At 35.8% G+C, this 19,436-nt stretch overlaps 1 protein-coding gene and 1 long non-coding RNA gene across 5 annotated transcripts in view; one reads left to right on the top strand and one right to left on the bottom strand.

Annotated features, from left to right (window-relative positions):
• Positions 1–19,436, bottom strand: part of LOC137047450 (glutamate receptor ionotropic, kainate 5) — a 134,919-nt gene that overhangs the window by 49,611 nt on the left and 65,872 nt on the right. For 3 of the 4 annotated variants that reach the window (XM_067425093.1, XM_067425095.1, XM_067425094.1), the window contains exons 4-9: positions 17,920–18,087; positions 16,694–16,858; positions 10,737–10,834; positions 8,983–9,148; positions 3,199–3,377; positions 2,773–2,826 (exon numbers count right to left, since the gene is read on the bottom strand). In XM_067425093.1, coding sequence (XP_067281194.1) covers positions 2,773–2,826; positions 3,199–3,377; positions 8,983–9,148; positions 10,737–10,834; positions 16,694–16,858; positions 17,920–18,037 — 780 coding nt within the window. In that variant the 5' untranslated portion in view covers positions 18,038–18,087. Of the gene's footprint in view, positions 1–2,772; positions 2,827–3,198; positions 3,378–8,982; positions 9,149–10,736; positions 10,835–16,693; positions 16,859–17,919; positions 18,088–19,436 lie in introns of those variants that run through there. The other variant, XM_067425096.1, reaches the window with a different exon arrangement.
• Positions 365–18,029, top strand: LOC137047451 (uncharacterized). Its single transcript, XR_010899202.1, has 4 exons — positions 365–461; positions 546–613; positions 4,858–4,928; positions 17,898–18,029. It is a non-coding gene; the product is annotated as an uncharacterized lncRNA (long non-coding RNA).

Raw genomic sequence — 19,436 nt, 5'->3', positions numbered from 1 at the left:
CCATTACATCTTCTGTATGTGTCTGATAATGATGGAAAAACTTTGGATTTCTTCTCTCATACTACACTACATGGTGATATGAAATAATCAAAATGTCAAAAATTGTTTAATTCATAATGCATTCCTCTAACTGTTTTGGGGTCGTCCGTGTGCGTTAGCCAAAAGACCAGGTTAATTTAGCAAAACAATAATTTCAGGGACATTGCGAGTTACAGGCTAATTTTTTCCCATCTGTAAAACTGCACAGCTTTTCCTTTCCTTTTCTTTTTTTAAATAACACTCCTTCATATTACACATACGAACACCTCTTTTTTCAATCATAATGCCTATGAAAGAAATGCGATGGACCTATTCATGGGGTGGGGCAACACGCGCAGCCCCGCCCCGATCCGCAGACTGCTGCAGCCAGCAAACAGGTGCGATGTTCAGTAATTCACGCTTACAACGGTGCCGCTAAACAAGTGAGTGTTTAACAGTTAAAACATACAAAATACTTAGTTTTTCCTACACATAAATTATTATAAACTATATTTTCTGTCGAACAGTTAAAAAGTACAGCAAGGCAGGGCAGTTTGGTCGCTGTTTTTTACCGTCCCTGCACCGTGAGCTAAGGGTGAGTATGACAGAATTTTCTAGCACCTTGTCAGCACTACTTTAACGGTATGAATATTTTAAATGGACCATTGTACGAATAAAAAAACGGGGTGTTTTTATTATTTTAAAGTAGCCTAATATAAATATATTAAAGGTGTTGTAAGTTATTGGTAAAAATATAACGTTAGTTTATTTTTTATTTAATTCAGTCATATAGGCCTAGGCTACAGAAGGCCTACTGGTGAAAATTAAATATTTGAATAGTAACCATTTATGGATTGAGACTATTAAAACTGCAACACATGCGGTCATAAAAGTAAAATGTAAATAGATGTTTGACTTATTTATAATATCATCACTGCATTTTCCCAGGGTTTTGACTAATCTTGTCTAATAATGTAGTGTCCACTTAAAGATAAGTTTAATACATTTAAAATAAAATCAAACCACTTTAAAACCACTTTAACTCACAGTAATTTAATCACTGAATAACTCATTTGAAAGTTTTGAAATTCTTCTAGAAATGACAGAAAGGGAGGTAAGAGTGACATTCAACATAATGAAACCATTTTTTACACTAATAAACTATATTAGGCACCAAAGCATCACACATTTTATAGTGATTTGGTAAATGTGTGCTTAACTCATCTGCAGTATTTACATATTCAGAAAAGGTCTAAAAAAAAAAAATATATAGCTATATTTGCTTTGCCAGTTTTTCTTCAAATAACCACTGCTCCCTACGGGTTTGGTAAACCCTCATCCATAAATAAATAGTAATTTACTAAAGGCAATATTCAACCCAGCTAGAATTCCACTCAACATAAAGTGGTGCCCATTGGGAATGTTCAGGAAAACATTAAAAGGGGTTCAAATTGTTTTAGAAAAGGCTTTTTTAAATCAAGCTGTCCTTGAGTATCATGGCTTTCACCTTGTTTGCCAAATCAGCCCTTGTGCTTTCTCACAGACGGGCAAGTGTATAATCCCAAGAGGTACAGTATGATTAGGAAGTGAGTTTGCAAATGCTAAAGTCAACAAACATGCAGTAGGAACTCTTAGTGGATCTATCAGTTGGTTTTAGATTATTTATCACAAACCTTTGCTTTCTATATGGCAGCTGAAGGAGGATCCAACTCCACCCATGAAGAGACCAATTCAGTTTTTCATAAAAAGCTTCCCATATGTCTGCATATATTGACACTAAAACCTTCTGAAGTCCAGGTACATTTCAGGTTAAGCCTAAGCTTATGTCATTGACCACTTCAGCAGCATTACATTCTTTTGATTCCTCCAGAGGATGCTTGTCATGCATTTTATAAATGGAAGAATGATGGATACTGTATGACAGTATGACTGTTTTGAGGGGCTTGATAGTGGCAAGTATTTTCCAGCTTTAGTCTGCTCTAAATTAGATTGCTGACAATGTGAATCTGACAAGACCATGACCTTATTCAAGACGCAGACTTCATTTTAGACTTCATTTCGCTATCACTCAACAGCCACCAATGAATCTAGTATACAACTGCCTTGTGGTTGAAGCTTGAATTTGAACATTTAAATTAGCTGTTTTATAAGGAGATGAGGAAAAGAGATTTAATTTTATTTTATTTCACTTTATGATGCCATGGCGACACTTAAAAATGGTGCATTACTAAATTAGAAAATCACACAAAAATGTAATTTAACTTAACATGTATCTTTAGACGTTTTTTTTCTTCATTTGGCACGCTCTTTGCAAAATTGCTGCCTTACTGCAGAGTGAGCTCTGGCTTCCTCCCAAATACAAAAATAAGTACAATTTCATAAAAAATGCATGTTAAACAAATTTAATCTCTAAACGTTTTAAATATAAAATATTTGCCATTTACAGAGGCAATACAAAATATATTTAGACAGTCTCAAATTTAATCTTCCATGATTCAATTTGCCTCAAGGTCAAATGCTTTAGCCTACCTCACTTTAACTTGTAAGCTCACAACAGAAGCATATGCGACCTCAAAACAAGGACATAATCCACCTCACCCACGATGATAATGATAAACGGCATTGATGCGCTGTGCATCTGTGATGAGCTGGTCAATGGCCAGGCCTGCCATCGCTGTTACTGGATGAAAGTGGGTTAAAGGGAGAAAGGGTAGTGTGTCATTGTTCAAACAGTGAAAAAAGGGGTTTGTTTACCATTGTGGTGAGAATATACTTGTAAAAGGCTGATGTCATGCCTAATTCTGAGGCCTAGAGAAAGGGAGAAACAGCAAGAGATGTAATTATAATCATATTTCATACTACATTTGCACAGGCGAGTTATGTGAGTTAGTCAGTTCTAGCTTCAGTCTGCAAAAAATCTAAATAAAATCCTATTTAAACAGCTATAAAGTACTTTGAAAAATGTAAAACAAAGATAAAAACTATGACATAAAATTATATATATATTATACAGTACAATTAATATTTATTTATTCAAATTCATCAAATCGTCAAATTTTATTTAAAAAAAACAACAGGATGTTTTTTTTTTATATTCTGATTTCTTTACTTTGAAAAAAGTTAAATGCAGTCATTTTCATTAGGGGCCTCTGACTTTGAGTCCTATATAAGCACACATACCTTCTTTAATATCAGTATTGACACTGATGCATTAGCATCAATGATAATAGTCGCAACTTTGTCATCACGGATTTCTTTCAGCAGGGGGGTGGGGTCCAAGTTTTCATCCAGCATTCTGACAGAGAGTGTTTCCCGTGATATGAGGAAGTGACGCACAAGCTCCTCCAATCGCAGCAGGCCTGTGGGTGCAGCATAAAACCCCAAATCTTTATACTACTCTTTCGCAAGCTTCTTTATAACATTCTCAATATATTTTCTAGGGCATTCGTGAAAACACTGTAAAACTTTCAAAATTCTTTTACAATGATTGTATAACAGAATGGCCGTTACAGCATAAATGTCACGCTGACATGAATGAATGTCATGTAACCATCTAAAACCTTTAACAACTTTCATAAACTGTCAGTTGCAGTAAACCTTACCTTACTTTCCACCCTGCTCCTCCGTATTAAAGTCAGTGACTATCGAATTAAGTGACTTTGAGAGCCAATAAAGTTAATTCTGTATGTACATAAATTTGTGCTCTAAGCCACCACAAAATCCATATGGTGAATTCATTGATTTTGGACTGCCGTCAACAAGATGCACAGCTAACGATAACAGCAGAGTGAAGTGATGAAAGAGTGCTTTCTCACAAAAACAAACGAAGAATACCCCATCACTGTGTGGTGGTATCCATGCTCTCACACACATCCACATTAGCAAGGAACCAATGTGTAGATGAAAACATCCATGCATGCTAATGTGCACAGAGAACTCAAATATACCTGCACAAACATGACTGCCTGCATCTTAAACAGACAAACTCTCTCTTACGCTTGAACATGAGCACAGGCTGGAATAATTATATGAAAAAGCATGGGATAAGCACAGATATGCAAACAGGCGTAAACAGCGGTGCATGAAACCGTAGCACCATTACCCAGACCATACCAATCCAGCGAGAGCTGCTCGCATCAGCAAGTCACGAGAGATCAACTTGCAGTCAGCATCGTAACGGCTAACATACGCTTCACTCTAGTGCGCTAAATACTTCTCATTAAGCTTAGTCAACAAAGTATAACAAATACAATTAATATTGCTTCTTGTTTGTCTGCATGATGACACAATCCTCAATGTGTTGTCCCATGACTCAGATTGAATATGGATAGCGCTAATTGTCTGAAAAACAGGGCAGTATTTTTGTGTATATATATATATATATATATATATATATATATATATATATATATATATATATATATATATATATATATATATATACACATACATACATACAAGCGATAATCATCAGACATCACCTGAAAGCCAGGTGTGCTTTTTTAAAGGTGCCCTAGAATGAGTTGAAACAATATTAAATTGTTCTCTGATATCTGCATAGTGTGTATGTGGCTTATTTAAGGGCAAAAATTGTCCAGATACAGTTTTACAGGTCCATTTACAACCCTAGAAATTGTTCCTAGGATGTTATGCTGTTTTTGCCTTATTTGTAAGGGTCATGAATATTAATTTTTAGCTCTGCTCTGATTGGCTTATTTCAGCAGCTCACACAAGTTCAATTGTTGTGACAGAACACAGACCGACTGAATGACACTTTAAGCAGAACATCTCAAATGGAGATTGCTAAAATGCAGCTTACTTGTTTATTGTTTTTTTCAGATCACTACCGGCGTGCGAGAGAGAGCTTGCATGCAAATGGTTGCCAGATTGCATGTTTAGGTAAAACACAGGTTAGTATATGTGTTCTTTTCACAGGAAAGTACTGATTGGGGGATTTAAATGGCTGAAATCTGGCAACCACAAGCACAAACACTCGAACGCTCCTCTTTTTCTCCCGACAAAACCAAAACCAGTGCTTTTTTTGTTCAAGTTTTTATTTTTTATTAAATTATGTTTTAGACTCGTCTTTTTCGTCAACAATATTGCATGTTCATATAACGTTAGTCTCAATGTAGGCTACGCAGTGACTTTGATAATACTCTGAAATCAAATATAAGCATGCGAAGACATTATATACTTCAGTTCTCAAAAATATAAATATATATATTTTTACAAAATGAATAGAAGCCTTGTTAAATAACTTTCGTTTTAACTTATATAGTGGCGAAGGTGACGTTAGCTAGAAGGATCGAGCGAGTGATCTGTAAACAACTAAACTAACTTAGTATGACGTGTATCTACGGTCATATTTTGTAATACAAAATATTATTACACTTTGTCATTAGACACACTATTTTTTTTTTTTGTACTTAGTTCCCTATTGTTACTGTACTAGCATCTTGCGTCATCTAGACAATGCTGTCTCTCTAAGAAACTTTCAGTTTAATCAGAAATTGTTAAGACAGTCAATGACTGGATAAAATCACTACTTACTGCTTGCAGGAATATAGTTAGAATTGCCTCTTTCTTCAGATTTAGACTCTGAGCGAAGCTTGCTTGATATTGTCCCAAGTTAGAAAAACTATCTGCGGTGAAATAGGCCGAGCAAGCAAATGATTTTGAATTAAATTGTTGCGGTATCCGATTATAATAAACATCAACTAGGGCTGGCCGATAAAACTATTTTATCGATTAACTCGAGTGTGTAGTTTACTTTGATTTTTGTGAATGAAAATTGGTTCTCTTTAACATCCGCTGATGCTCCCGTAATGGCTCAGCCCTGCCCCTGTGCATTTGCCATAGAGAGATGAACAAACAACAAAAAGGACAGTGTCTTACAACATAGTGTCTTTCATAATTGGTTCAGTTTTTCACAGAATAATTAACAATACCCCGCTGCAAAGCATGTTTGAAGTCTGGACGGAACCGCATGATAAGATACAGATAAAGTAGCACAATAAAGATTACATGTGTATGAATGCATTAGTGAGTGAGTGAATGAATTCTACCTGCAGCGTCTCTCTAGTGAAGCTGGGAGTTTGTTATCAAGAAATATATGCTAGAACTTCTCAGTTTCTAAGCTATTTTATTGATAAATGACAGAACAGGTTTGACAATACATTTCTGCGCTACTGAATGGTTTTGTGTGAGGCGCGCCCGGTCTCTGAGATCGGCAATGTGTGCAATGCAGCACGCATTAGTTTAGCGCGATGTTTAACTTAGGTGTACAGTAAGTGTGCATTCTCCTGATACATTTTGAGCATTCAGAGGGTATAATCAAACATGTCTTGTGCAGAGCTCTAGGAGTATGTCATTTTTAATTGTTTAAAACAGAGCCTGCGTGTCAGGAAATTGCTTTTCCTGTTGCGCCCTCTATAGGCCAGCGACTAGTTACCATCAAGCTTAAAGCGTCATGGCACAGCATTAAGGCTGCAACATACTCTGCAAGAACAGAAAAAAGTTCTCGCTCCCAGGGCTGTGAGAACTAAATGACGTCATTTTGTTCTCGCAGCCCGGGTTTGGGAGTTCTCGCAGCTTGTTCTCGAAACATCGCATGAGCAGAATTTTTTTCTTGTGGGTGTCCGAGAACTATTGTGTGATTGGCCAAAACGAACTTTGTTCTTGTTCTTGCCACCCCGAGAAAACGAACAAATTTCTTTGTTCTTGCAGAGTATGTTCCAAGCTTTAAAGTCGGCTAGTCGATTAGTCGACTAGTCGGTGCAAGGTCGATCTCGTGACAAACACTGGAGATCCAGTGAGAAAGCGTTTAAATTCACCACAAAATTAATAACGTCGCTACTGCAAGATCAAGTGGAAGCTTTTGGTGCAAAATTCTCTGTTATGAACCACAGATATCAGATCATACAGCTGGCGTGGAGACCAAACATTGAGACAACATGAGCGAAGGTCAGGGGTTTTAGCCACAAATCACCAACATTCACCATGATTTACTCTAGTAACACGGATTTAATGTTGTTGTCATTATTTATCATAAGATTCGTACAACCTTTTGAGATTGAAATTCAAGCACTTTCCAATGGTTTTTAAGAGCTTCACACTTATTTCCAACACGTCAAAGCTCTAAATATCCACTTTTTAATGTTATTTTTAATGTGATAGTTTGTAAAACTAAAAGTTTAAAGGGGTCTTGTGGAAGAAATAGTCAAATATGTTTTATTTATTTTTGTTTTATGGTTAGACCATTTTGTGGCAAACAAGAACTTTTATTTAAAAAAGATATGAAATGCCCACTATAACCAGCAGAAGAGCACTTATTGATTTATTAGTCATTTCCACTCCCTAATATATGGAGAAAATATATGGAGAAAAGTAGGAAGTCAAAGTCTCATGAAAAACTAAACTTTTCTTCAAATTGTGACCAAATTACACAAAAAACAAGTAATTTTTTTCTTTATTTTTATTTAACCTTTATTTAACCAGGGAAATCCTTTGAGAACAAGTCTCTTTTGCGAAGGAGCCCTGGCCAAGAAAGCCACAATCAAAGTTCCACATAAAATACAAAATCTAATAATAATAATAAAATCTAATAAAGAGCTCCTTTAATAATCACTGCAGCTGTCGGTCAGTTCAGTGTGAGACTATTGAAGAACAATGCTAATCTATTTAATTTAATAAGGGTATAATATTTATATTTTCCTTATACTTTTTTGCACATTACCGTTAATAAAAGTTAATTTATCTGCATATCAATTCATAAGCCTTTGATGTGTACTCTATATTCAAACGATATGATGCCCATTTATACTGTGAAATAGTCTGGGTTTATTCACATTCTGAAAGTTTTGGATCCCATGTAGGCGCTACCAAGCCGCAAATATTTTACCCAAACAAAATAGTTGTTTTGAACAACTTCTTTGACATCTACAGATAGATTTTTTTTTATTTTTAATCGAATTTAAATCGTAAATCAGATTTTTTGTGAATTTCTTTTTTTTTTTTAGGCCGTATCGCCCAGCCCTAACATCAACCATGACTGTTGACGTTTTTTATCTGTGGGAAGAGTATGAAAAGTCCTCATGTTCCCTGCACAGCCTAGAACATGACATTTGTGTCCATGATCTGCCATTTTTGCTATCGTCACGTGACACATGTGCTGACTTATGCAAATGATGGGGGGCGGACAAATTCATTATCCAAGCGATTGCGTCACAGTTGGTGTTATGTTGAGATTCGCCTATTTGTCCTCGTTGTTTTTCATGCACAAGATTTAAATATGAATGAGGAGGAAATAGTGTTTGAGACTCACAGAATGTGATGTCCATGTACTGAACTCTTATTACTTCACTATGGCAAGGTTAATTCAATTTTTCATTCTAAGGCACCTTTAAATTAAGAAAAAAGTTCCTCCAATCGTGCCTATATTAACAGTTAAAAATTTAATTATGTAAAATCACATACTTGGTCTTAATTTAATGTTACTCTTATTTGTAGTGACAGTGGGCTATAGAATGAAATGGGTGATCAGGAAATGTAAATTGTTATTTTTAAAATGTTAAATCCAGGTTTGAACTTGCACCACTATAAGAACAAATGCATGTGTGCTAACTGCTAGGGCATTTTTACTGAATATAATGTCATTATCACCACCATGCAGGAAATACACCACAAGAATAAAGCTAATATAGGTTTAATCTTATAAAAATATGTAATTTGCTGAAGCAGTCGCATCAGCGTTAATAACACCATATAATAGGCACCAAGCCTAAGGATAAGGCACTTATGTAAAAAAATAAAATAAAATGAATTGCATTGTGAATCAGCTACTGTGAAATGAATTAGAAAAGGTGCTGTGAACAATGGACAATTCAGCTTGATCTACAACAGCTGAATGTTAGAACGGGCAGTTAATAGTTGATGGTGCCAGTGCTTTCCCTGCAGACTTACACTCTGCTTTGGCACAGATCAGGCTGGCCGTTGGGTAACTGAAAGAGTGCAGAATGGCACCGATGGCCAAGCTTAAGTCCTCGTTGCTAGGATACAGCGTCACTGAGGCAAAGCGCAGATATGGCAAGCGTGGAGTCTCCTCTGGACCAATCTTGATGTGAGGGATCTGGGAGGAACAGACAGAAATAAAGGAAGATTTAGATGAATAGATTGTGTGATTGACCCACACAGGTTTTTTAATGGCTAATGCCAGTATCCAAAGCAGCGATTTTTCAGTCTTGCTCCTGAGCAATCACATGCACATTTTGTATGTCTCTCTTATTTGACACACCTGATTGAAATCATCAGCTTGTTAGAAAGGCGTTCTGTGAGGTAAAGGTGCATTTATGCCATGTCAGAATTACCGTAATTACAAGATTCCGACTTGTAAAAAGTGTTCACGTCCTCGTATAACTTCTAATTACAACTTTTCTGAGAGCCCAGAGTTGTATTACCTGACCGCAGTAGAGTTGTGCTGCCGTTGGTAGTGTTGTTATATAAACGCATAATTTCAAGGACGAGAGTGGCTCTAAACGTGACAGGTTTTTAATTACGGTAATTATGACATGCCGTGAATACCGCATTAACTGATCATGTCAGATAAGAGAGACATAAAAAATATGCCCCCCCCCCCCCAAGATTAATAATAATAATACATGTTTCTTGAGCACTGAATCAGCATATTATAATTATTTCTAAGGATCATGTGACACTGAATTGTCATATTTTTCCTTTTTATGGTTTCTACTGTGTTTTTTTAACAAATGAATGAAGCTTTGTTGAGCATAAGAGACTTCAAAAACATTTAAAAAAAACTTTTGACCATTAATGGTGAGATGGGTGTGCATATATACAACTAAAAATGTATATTTTCACAATGAAATGTAATCTATGATTGTTTTTAAAAGTTAGCACTATTTACCATGGATGCATTTTGTCTATAAAAAAATGCTACAAAATAAATCGGTAAAACTTTACAATAGATGCACTAATATACATTAATTCATGCTTAACTAATGCACAGATAATCATGAGTTAATGTATGACCACGTATGAATGTATTAACCATTTATTAATGATTACTACATCAGCAACTAATGAACAGTCTATATGATTAATAGATTAAGTAATATATGAATTGCTATTAATTAAATATGACATCATGTATAAATTCCCTAATAACATATTAAATTAACTAATAATGTAAATTCGTTGTTAATTCATTCATTAGTTAAGCATGAATAATGCATATTAGTGCACCCATATTGTAAAGTGTTACCAAAAAAAACAATTATAATGTTATAAATGATTATTTCTATTCTAAGTACTATTGAAAATGTAGGATTAAAAATGCTGACCGCACTGTGTATAAATATAATACAATTTAATGATAGTAAATTAGGTGTGGTGTACACAAAATGGCTGAAATTTTACATTTCGCGCAATATTAAATTGTTAATTGTCTGAGTGGGCACTAAAACGGCCAGATATCGGCCAATTAATCATCCTGACTGATATATCATTCTCTCTAACCGTAAGGAAGGAAGAAGAGAGAGAAAATATGGGAAATTAGGTCAGAGGGAGAGATGCTTTTCAAGCAGCAAAGCAAAGGCACACAGGAAATAATGGCCTGTGGCTGAGGAGCAGTGTAAATTTATCATCTCAGGAAATGCTCTCACAGACACATACGCAAACGCACTTCCTTTCATTCTCACCTCTTTTTCCCCACATATATGACTGACAGTGGATCCAGAAGCAGGACTAGAGGCAGGACCAATGACAGAGACCACTCCCTTTGGCAAGATCTGACACACTTGGAGGGTAAAGATATATTATTAGAAAGAGACAGATAAATAGAGCTACCATGAGAGAGAGATAGAGAGCAGGGTGATAGAGCAAGACAGTGACTGAATGAGAAAGAGACAGGGTAGGGAGAGAGAGAGACAGACATTGCAGTGGGCAGAGAAAAAGCCAACATCTTGGATGCCGTCCAGTTTTGTGTCCTGTTTCTAGATGATATATCAAATTAGGAGTCAATGCAAAGCTCTTTTTGATTAATTACATCAATAAGCACAACACAGATTTATGCTCTGCCTACAGGAGATTGCTGCTCTAATTCTACAGAAGAACGAGGAGGAGAGAGAGAGCAAAGGGTGTATATTTAGATGAAAAGATTTTTTTCTTGCTTGCTTTTGAACTTTTGCAATGAAATGTTCAGGGCACTGTGCATGTGTGACAAGGGTATGTAAATCATCTTGCAACAAATGAAAATCTTTTATTCTCCTGTTAAATTCACATGCTGTGAGCGTGTGTTATCAGGGCCATTTCAGTCCAGTGGTTAAAGTCAACTCTTTTTCTTTTCATTTTCTTTTTCTAAACCATTCTTGGTCTTATTGTGCACAATTCAGCAAAGCATATTCTTCTAGAGAAAAAAGCATGTCTTTCATCAAAATGTAATAACTTTCTCCACTGAAAATATTGTTAACTCAACAGTCAAATGACGTTAAAAAATATTAAAGAAAACATTTATAGGTCCAGCATTAAATCTTGCCATTTACTTATTTAAATTCTGGTTAACAATAATGCTATAATATAATATATTAAAAAAGAAATCACTCAAACTTAACCTTCAACTTTGGCTTTCCATTTAAAAAACATCCTGTAAACTCTGTTCTGTTACGGAATCCAATCAATTTCTAATGAAGATTAAAAAAGAAAAAAAGATTAAAGAAAGAACTATTTTAGACTCCTACTTTTTGTAATTCAGCATTAAACCTTGCCAATGGTTAATTTAATTCTGATAATAAAGCTGCACGATTAAGACCGCAATCAATTCAAACACCCATGAAATCTTTTTCCTAAACAGCAATGATTTTACTATGTCTATTAAATCTTTGACAAATACAGTCACAGGGAACATTCAAATCTGTGTCTGTGCTGTCGCTGACCCAGAAAGAGCCGTTATGTATAGGTATGAAACAGCTTTACATGTCTTTTCAACCACAAAGTGTTACTTTGTAGTTAGAAGTACTGGGGTTAATGTTTATAGTTTGGATATAAACACTGATGTCTACGTTAGCAATCCAAATAGAGTATCACTTTTTAAAAGCACATTTTTGACTCTTCAAATAAAGATTGCATCAATTACACCAGTATACGGCAGTGTCATTGTTATTTATTGTTAGTGTTGTAGTATTAGAGACCAGTCTTAAGACCATTTTTTGACCATTTCTTAATTGTGTCTCACTTGGTCTCTACCACATTTCTACCAAAGTGTTTGGATGTACTTGAACTTACTGCTTCAGATGCAATCAATAACTTATTTCTTATTTGATTTATTTATTGTGCCGATTCAGAAATGAATAAAGGATTTGCAAAAATGTCAAAAAAAATTCAAGATATTGTTGCAAAATGTTCTTTTATGATATCTAGATTTATAATGTGATATAATTAACCAATATCACGAGCAAGAGAGCTGTTTTCACAAATTGGAGCATGACTGCAAACATAATATTGCTTTAACAAACATTCTTTTTAAAACATTATCCTCAACATTTTTAATGCATTTATAATTTACCAGTTCAAATGCATCTTCTGTACCACCTCTGTAGCACTAAGAAAATTTTTGCTGTTAATAATTTCATTTGATTGGTAATGGCTGTATATAGTGTCTTATTCTAATTATATTTATTAAGTAATTTATTATAAGTTATAAGTAAGTCATTTCTCAGGTGGTAATGTGGATCTTTATGAATTTAAGTAGTGCTGGTCTGGGGCCCGTTCTTTGTACCTCGCTTTATACATTAATACTTAATACATCTGAGACAATTTGACAGATCCCAGATCTTTTAATCGTGATAACTGATCTCTGGCTAATTTGGTTCTTCAAACGAATTGCGGATTGGATTATAATATCTGGATTAAGTTATCTGAGATCACTGCTCGTGCCTGTGTTCCCTGAAGAGGGCAGATGCATCGATACTTGAAACCACGATCACCAAGGCAGTGATTGGCTGGCGTTAAGACAACATAATGACATCATATAAAAAGAAAAAACACAATTTTCTGGACCTTTATAAGGAAACAGACAAACGACCAAACCAACATAAAAGTTAGATAAATTAAATATGCAATGTGTTTTGATGAACACGATTTTATAATATTTGTACACACTTTACATTTGTATTTTAATGTTGTAATTTCATTTTTAATTCAATTTGAAGCAGATTTATGTGACAGTATTAATTAAGGTTTCTTAACAGTCAAGATCAAATTATCTGCATAAAGCCACTCCCATATTATCCGTCATCACTCAAATTGACGATTAACTGCACAATGTGTGTAAACCTCCAATACAACTATAAAGTAAACCCTCACAATTCACAAATACATCTCTCAATCAAGTGACTGTGTCTATATTATTATATGCAAATTTTATATAACATATAAATATTATTTTCAAATAAACTTTTATATTTATTATTATTTTAAAGTATTATTGCCCCTGGTTCATTAATGAAGTCTTGTAATAAAGTAGCAGTGGCTGGGACAGATTATCACCTCAAGATGCGATCTAATCCTGTTTATATGAAATAAGCTCCTGAGCAGGTTTAAGCTAACGGACCTGTTGCTATGACAGCAAGTCCAGGATGAGCTTCGAAGAACCAAACAATCCGAGATCAAGCCAAATCGTCAACAGTCAAATCCAGCTAACTGAGTTAGCCACGTACGAAGAACAGGCCTTGAATGGGTCTTGCCCTACCTTGGTATCGGTCTTGTCTCGGTCTCAACACATTAGTCTTGGTCTTCTTGACTACTATGCTAATGACGGTAGTAGATGTTAAAACACGTATTTGTCACTGAATCATTCATTTGAGACTCGAGAGATTCCTTCAAAAGCACTGATTCATCCAGTAATGAAATAAGCGAAGTCTTTATGAGTGAATCATTTAATTATTCATGCAGACTAATTTACAAAAAGTTATATCAATTAAATATATATGTTTCTAAAAAGACTGCAGCAATTAACATTTTGTCAGAACCTCTTGTAAATTACATGTTTTGTTTAGTTGCCCATTTTAAATTGTGGAAGAACCGTGATTCTCAATTTATCCAGAATTATGCAGCTCTATCTGATGACAGATGGTATAATGTGTTATTAAATGTTATCCACCAAATCCGGCATTTTGTCCCACAAAGCAGTTTAGAAGATTAGTAGTTACGTTGGTGGACCTGAACTTTAAAAAAAAGTGTGTACTGATGTCTTTTTGCAGTTGAAACAACATTAATTCTGTTCATTCACATTAATTTGATGCTATAAATTAACAGATTGAAGAGATAATCGGTTCACAAGCAGCTTTAACTGAGGCGCTACAGCGCTACAGCGATCTAAAACGTGCCGACAGAACACATTAAAGAGCCACAAAACTATTTAGTGTTTCAATTTTGGCAACACTAGAATAATGGTCCATCATTAAAAAGTAACTATGCAGGAAGTAATGCAGGACTAATGAGTAGTACTACATTACACTTCAGCTAATAGTATTAACTAATATAGAAACAAACTTTACTAGTCAGTAAGTAATGTCGAATTTAGGAGAGAGTTCCTTGTTAAGTAATCAATAATAACTGGATTAGCAACATTAATACAGTGGGGCAAAAAAGTATTTAGTCAGCCACAAATTGTGCAAGTTCTCCCACTTAAAAAGATGAGAGGCCTGTAATTTTCATCATAGGTACATTATGAAAGAGAATGAGGGGGAAAAATCCAGAAAATCACATTGTCACACCATAATTTACAAATAATTCCACTTTAATATAATGGTCCAGATCACTGTAGTCCTTGAAGAATGACTAAGTAACACTTGAGTAATCAGTGATGCATTTATAAAAATAAAAAAAGATGATTGATTACGTCTCAGACACACAATAATGTTCTTTATTTTTATGCATTTTAGTGGGGCAGGTAAAAAATCTGAAGCCATATTCACAAAATATTTTATCTTACCACTAAGAGTTCTCCTAAATGGCAATAAAAGTTCTTAGCTAAGAGTTTTCTTTTAAAACCTATTCACAAAGCTGCTGAGAGCAACTTTTTTTAAGAAATAGAGAGAAGTCTTAAGCTAAGAGTAAGGGCGGGGTTGGCCTCGGTGCTATGAATGATGTCATCACGCTTACTAACTATGACCACAGTGATTGGCTGATAGGGGAGGGATCTCTGTCAGTGATTTAATTATAGACAATTTTGTTGGCTAAGGTTACATGTTGCTATATTCAAATGAAATGTTTAAAAATAAGAATGTTGCCATATTCAAATAAAGATTTTAAGTAGGCTAAGTGTCACTAATTAAACTAGCATATGTTCAGCTAATTGTCAGCCTCTTACATGCCTGCATTTCAAGAGATTGCAGAATTCAAGCGAAAATTGTTTTATTAACAAAGTTTGTGGAGTACGTTCAAACTGTCTGTCTAATCTGTCTATCTAATCATGAGTTATATATACAAAGCCGAGAGCTGACTCGCCTAGTTACCTCCACAGTTTTCTGCATCCCTCCGCCGCCCGTTCCTCACTCTCAGTCGGCGATTATGTGGCGAACTTTGGGTTTGGGCTAAATTCAGAGCTCGGAGCCCTCAACTGCTTGGGTTACCACAACAAATATGCTTGTTTTACTTTATTCAATCATTTGTAAGTGTGAACTTGTAAAAACAACTACCACAGGCAATCTGACATTATCATTTTTTTTTTATTAAAGATACATTAATTTTTACTATTGGGTCAATGGTCTTCAGTGTCTTTGGGCGGATTGCAGCAACAATCATTAGGATTGTTTGTGATTTAGTCTTAGTGACTTAGGAGTCCTCTTGACTACTCCTAGCTTTTCATGGATTTAGGAGCTAGTTTTAGTGCTACAATGCTTTGTGAAATACTCTTAGAGCTAATATTTAGGTGTCCTTAAATTAGGACTGACACGCCCATTTATTTTTAAGACGTTCTCCTAAATCAGCAAGTTAGGAGCTACTTTTAGCCTTAAGATGTTTTGTGAATACAGCCCTTGAACCATCCTGCCTGAAAACAAAAACAGTGTTGAACCTTGATATATTAAAGGCACAGCTAAATGTGGCAAGTATTACAATGGGTTTATGTGAAGATTGCTTTAAATTCATTAAATGTTATTGTATTTTTTTAAATACATGTTGAAATCAGTGCTTTCAATTGTATTGTAATGTTAAAGCTATAATTAATGGCGAGGAATTGAGAGGAGAAAATCTATGTAATAGAGACATCAGTATTGGTATCAGTGATACTGGCCTTTAGTCATAGTGCTTAGTAAAAAGATCACGATTAATTACGGAAAAATTAGTGTGATTTAATCATTTTCTTTTTAATCGTTTGATAGCACTAAATATAATATCCAATATGATATAGCAAATGTCAATACATTTGAAAAATATATTATCTCACCTTGACTTTCAGCTGTGACTTTCCATTTAAAACGGCCACTTAATCCAATCAAATTTAAAGTAAAAATATGTCCGACCCTGTAATTTGTTCTTGTTGAAATTTCATTCAGGTTTAGTCAAAATACTTCACATTACAGAAATAAAATTGTGAATTAGGTTTCATGCGACGGTGCGTGTTTGTGTGTGTGTGTAGTCATTTTGTTAGACTCACTTGTGTCTGTAGTCTCGTATTGAGAGTCTCTCTGCAGCTCAAAGATGTCGACCTCCACGCGGGCTCGTGACGGGCCCTCCATCACACTGTTGATGTTCTCTCGGGCCAGAGCCAATGCCAACCGCTCTCCACGTCCACATGCTGACTGATCATCTAAAATAGCAGCTGAAGAGGAACAAAAAAAACCCTCTGTGTTTTGTTTTCTGCTCTGGAATTTAATTGAGTTTTTGATGTTGATGATTGAAGTTTTGTTTGTTATTGCAAGAAGATGGAGTTACTCATCTAGATTGAACAGAAACAATTTTACAATGAATGTCGCATGTTGTGATGTTAACTGATTAGATTGTGCTATTGAGCGCATTCATTTGGAGGCTTGCCAGAGATTAATTGATGCTTTATTGTTCGCAATAATCAAGATGAGCATGCTGATGCTTGAAGCAAATTCATGCTGTGAAGTAACAACCAAGCACAAGTGACTTTGAAAAAGGCTCCTGCTTGAATCTGATAAAATTGCTTAATTTCGCCTGAACTCTGCTCTAAAGTCAGTGGTTTAATTTTAGTTCTTACAAATCGACCAAAAAAGAGAAAGATATAAAATGATCCCATCATATCTGAGATTATCGCTTCACACACTCTCTTCTAAGTAACAGGTGTTTAGTTGAAAAAGATTAAGCCTAGTAGGAGGTCAGTACTTCAGAAGACTTATTTAACAAGATTTGTAGTCATTATAAATGTGGGCTTCATGTTGATGCTTGCTGCTCTCTCCATTACAAGTAAAGCAGTTGGGTTATCTGGAGACTAGCAACGAAGCTGATTTGCTCATTCCAATTATAAAAATGTGTTCATTTTTTTCACATAGCCTCTGTAGATAAAGCTGGAAGAACTGAGGCAGAATTAGACCTCTTGATTGGTAGAAAGTGGACTAGGTTAGTCCCGTAGGCCAGCAGCACTATTATTATTGACATTATGTACTAAGCTTTCCTCACACTGTTTGTGCTACAGACATGAATGATACCTCCAATCGTGTGGCTTTTTGAGGAGATTTCCTCAGCAATGTACTTTTTTTTTACTGACTTGATGCATGATACAAAATGGGGCTAGGTGAGCCCATAGCGGGGTGGGCTCACAACTTGGACCATAAGTCATCTAGAAAAACTAGTAACTAGAAGATAATGTGAAGTTGCACTTTTGTGTGTTTTGACAGGAAGTGGTTTGTGGCCTCTCACCCATCCTGACAGCTGCGAGAGCGGGTGCCTGGCTGTTGGAGGATGGGGCCATGGTCAGCAGCAGCAGGAGGAGGAAGAGGAGGTGAATCGACAGCAGCAGCGCTGGCAGAGCCGGCATCTTCCACTGCTCCTCATGGAGAAAGGTCGTCTGGCTGCCTGCACCGCCACCTAGAGGACAGGTACGGGAAAAAAACATGAGAAATCTTCCACTGACATATTGATTAATAGTAATCAACAATCTGATCCAGATTAAAATATATATAGATATATAGACACATATAGTATGTTGAGAATGGCACCATTCTACTTTGTTTTTGTAGTACTGTATGTATACTGTGTACAGTATGTCTATTTTTTTTAATGTATTCGTTAAAGCAGCACCAGGTAACTTTTCAACCTTCATAATATATTTTCAAGACTCTTGTGATGATACATTGACTTACAAAAGGTTGAATGACACGTCTGCCATAGCTTGATGGGGTCTGTATCGTTTTTAATCATACTTTTAAACTTGGGTTTCGGGTAGTAACCCGAGAAAAAAAAGAACTACAAAATTCGACTGCTTTACGGCATATACGTCACTTCCACCAACACCCACACTTCCTTAAATTTGTACATGCAAGCCCAACTTTGTTCGTTGGATAATATAGTCATGTCCGAAGCAGCACAAGACAAATAAGAAAGAAAAGGTTTTGTTGGAGGAAAGCAATAAGAGGAAACGAAAAAGTGATGGGATTAAAGGCAGGACGAGGATCAACATGTGACCAGCGTTTGCTCGCAGGCGTGAGTTGAAGGAGGCGTGCCCGACCGATGCTGTCATGCTTGTTATGGTGATTACCTACCACTCAAACATTGAACTGAAGCATCATATAGATTCTGTAAAACGGTAACCAATAGACTACTATAATGACGCAGGCTTGTAAACGTGAGCATCGCGATTATTTGGCGTTTTAAAAAAATAAAACCCATGAAATTATATTCATATGACATGCTGAAACATTTGCCACTGACTGTACCTGGGATGAAGACATTTCACACGCGACGCCATGTGAACTCCTCCTGCAGTGTTCAGGGTAACTGTTAGTGCTGCACCAACCCGCGGGGCCGCTTTTATGAAGTTATTTGGCCCGCCCCGCACCACTGTATATATTTTAACAACCCGCCCCGCACCCGCGACCATTAAATAGACATACGGGGTTCGCGGGTTATGAGACGACCCGCGCATCAGTAGTTCAGCGCTATCAGGGCTGTCATGTCAACAAATGCACGCGCGATGGCATCCCCTGTTGTAGGATGACAGCTTACGACAGTAGTTGAGGACATTATTTTTTCCCAACTGTAGGGGGACCCCGAGAGCAAAAGTTACCAAGTGCAGCTTTAAATACTCGGATGACCTAGCTACTATATTATCCAAAATGTGCAGTAAACATTTTTACACAATAGTGGATTAAAAAACAACCAAGAATTAAACATGCAACATTGTTCATTGTAAAAATGCAATATAATGAGATAACGTG

The sequence above is a fragment of the Pseudorasbora parva genome, chromosome 19, assembly GCF_024679245.1.
Source record: "Pseudorasbora parva isolate DD20220531a chromosome 19, ASM2467924v1, whole genome shotgun sequence".
In the NCBI taxonomy this organism is placed as follows: domain Eukaryota; kingdom Metazoa; phylum Chordata; class Actinopteri; order Cypriniformes; family Gobionidae; genus Pseudorasbora; species Pseudorasbora parva.
Note: the sequence above shows the minus strand (reverse complement) of the source record. Positions and strands in the feature narration are given on the sequence as shown.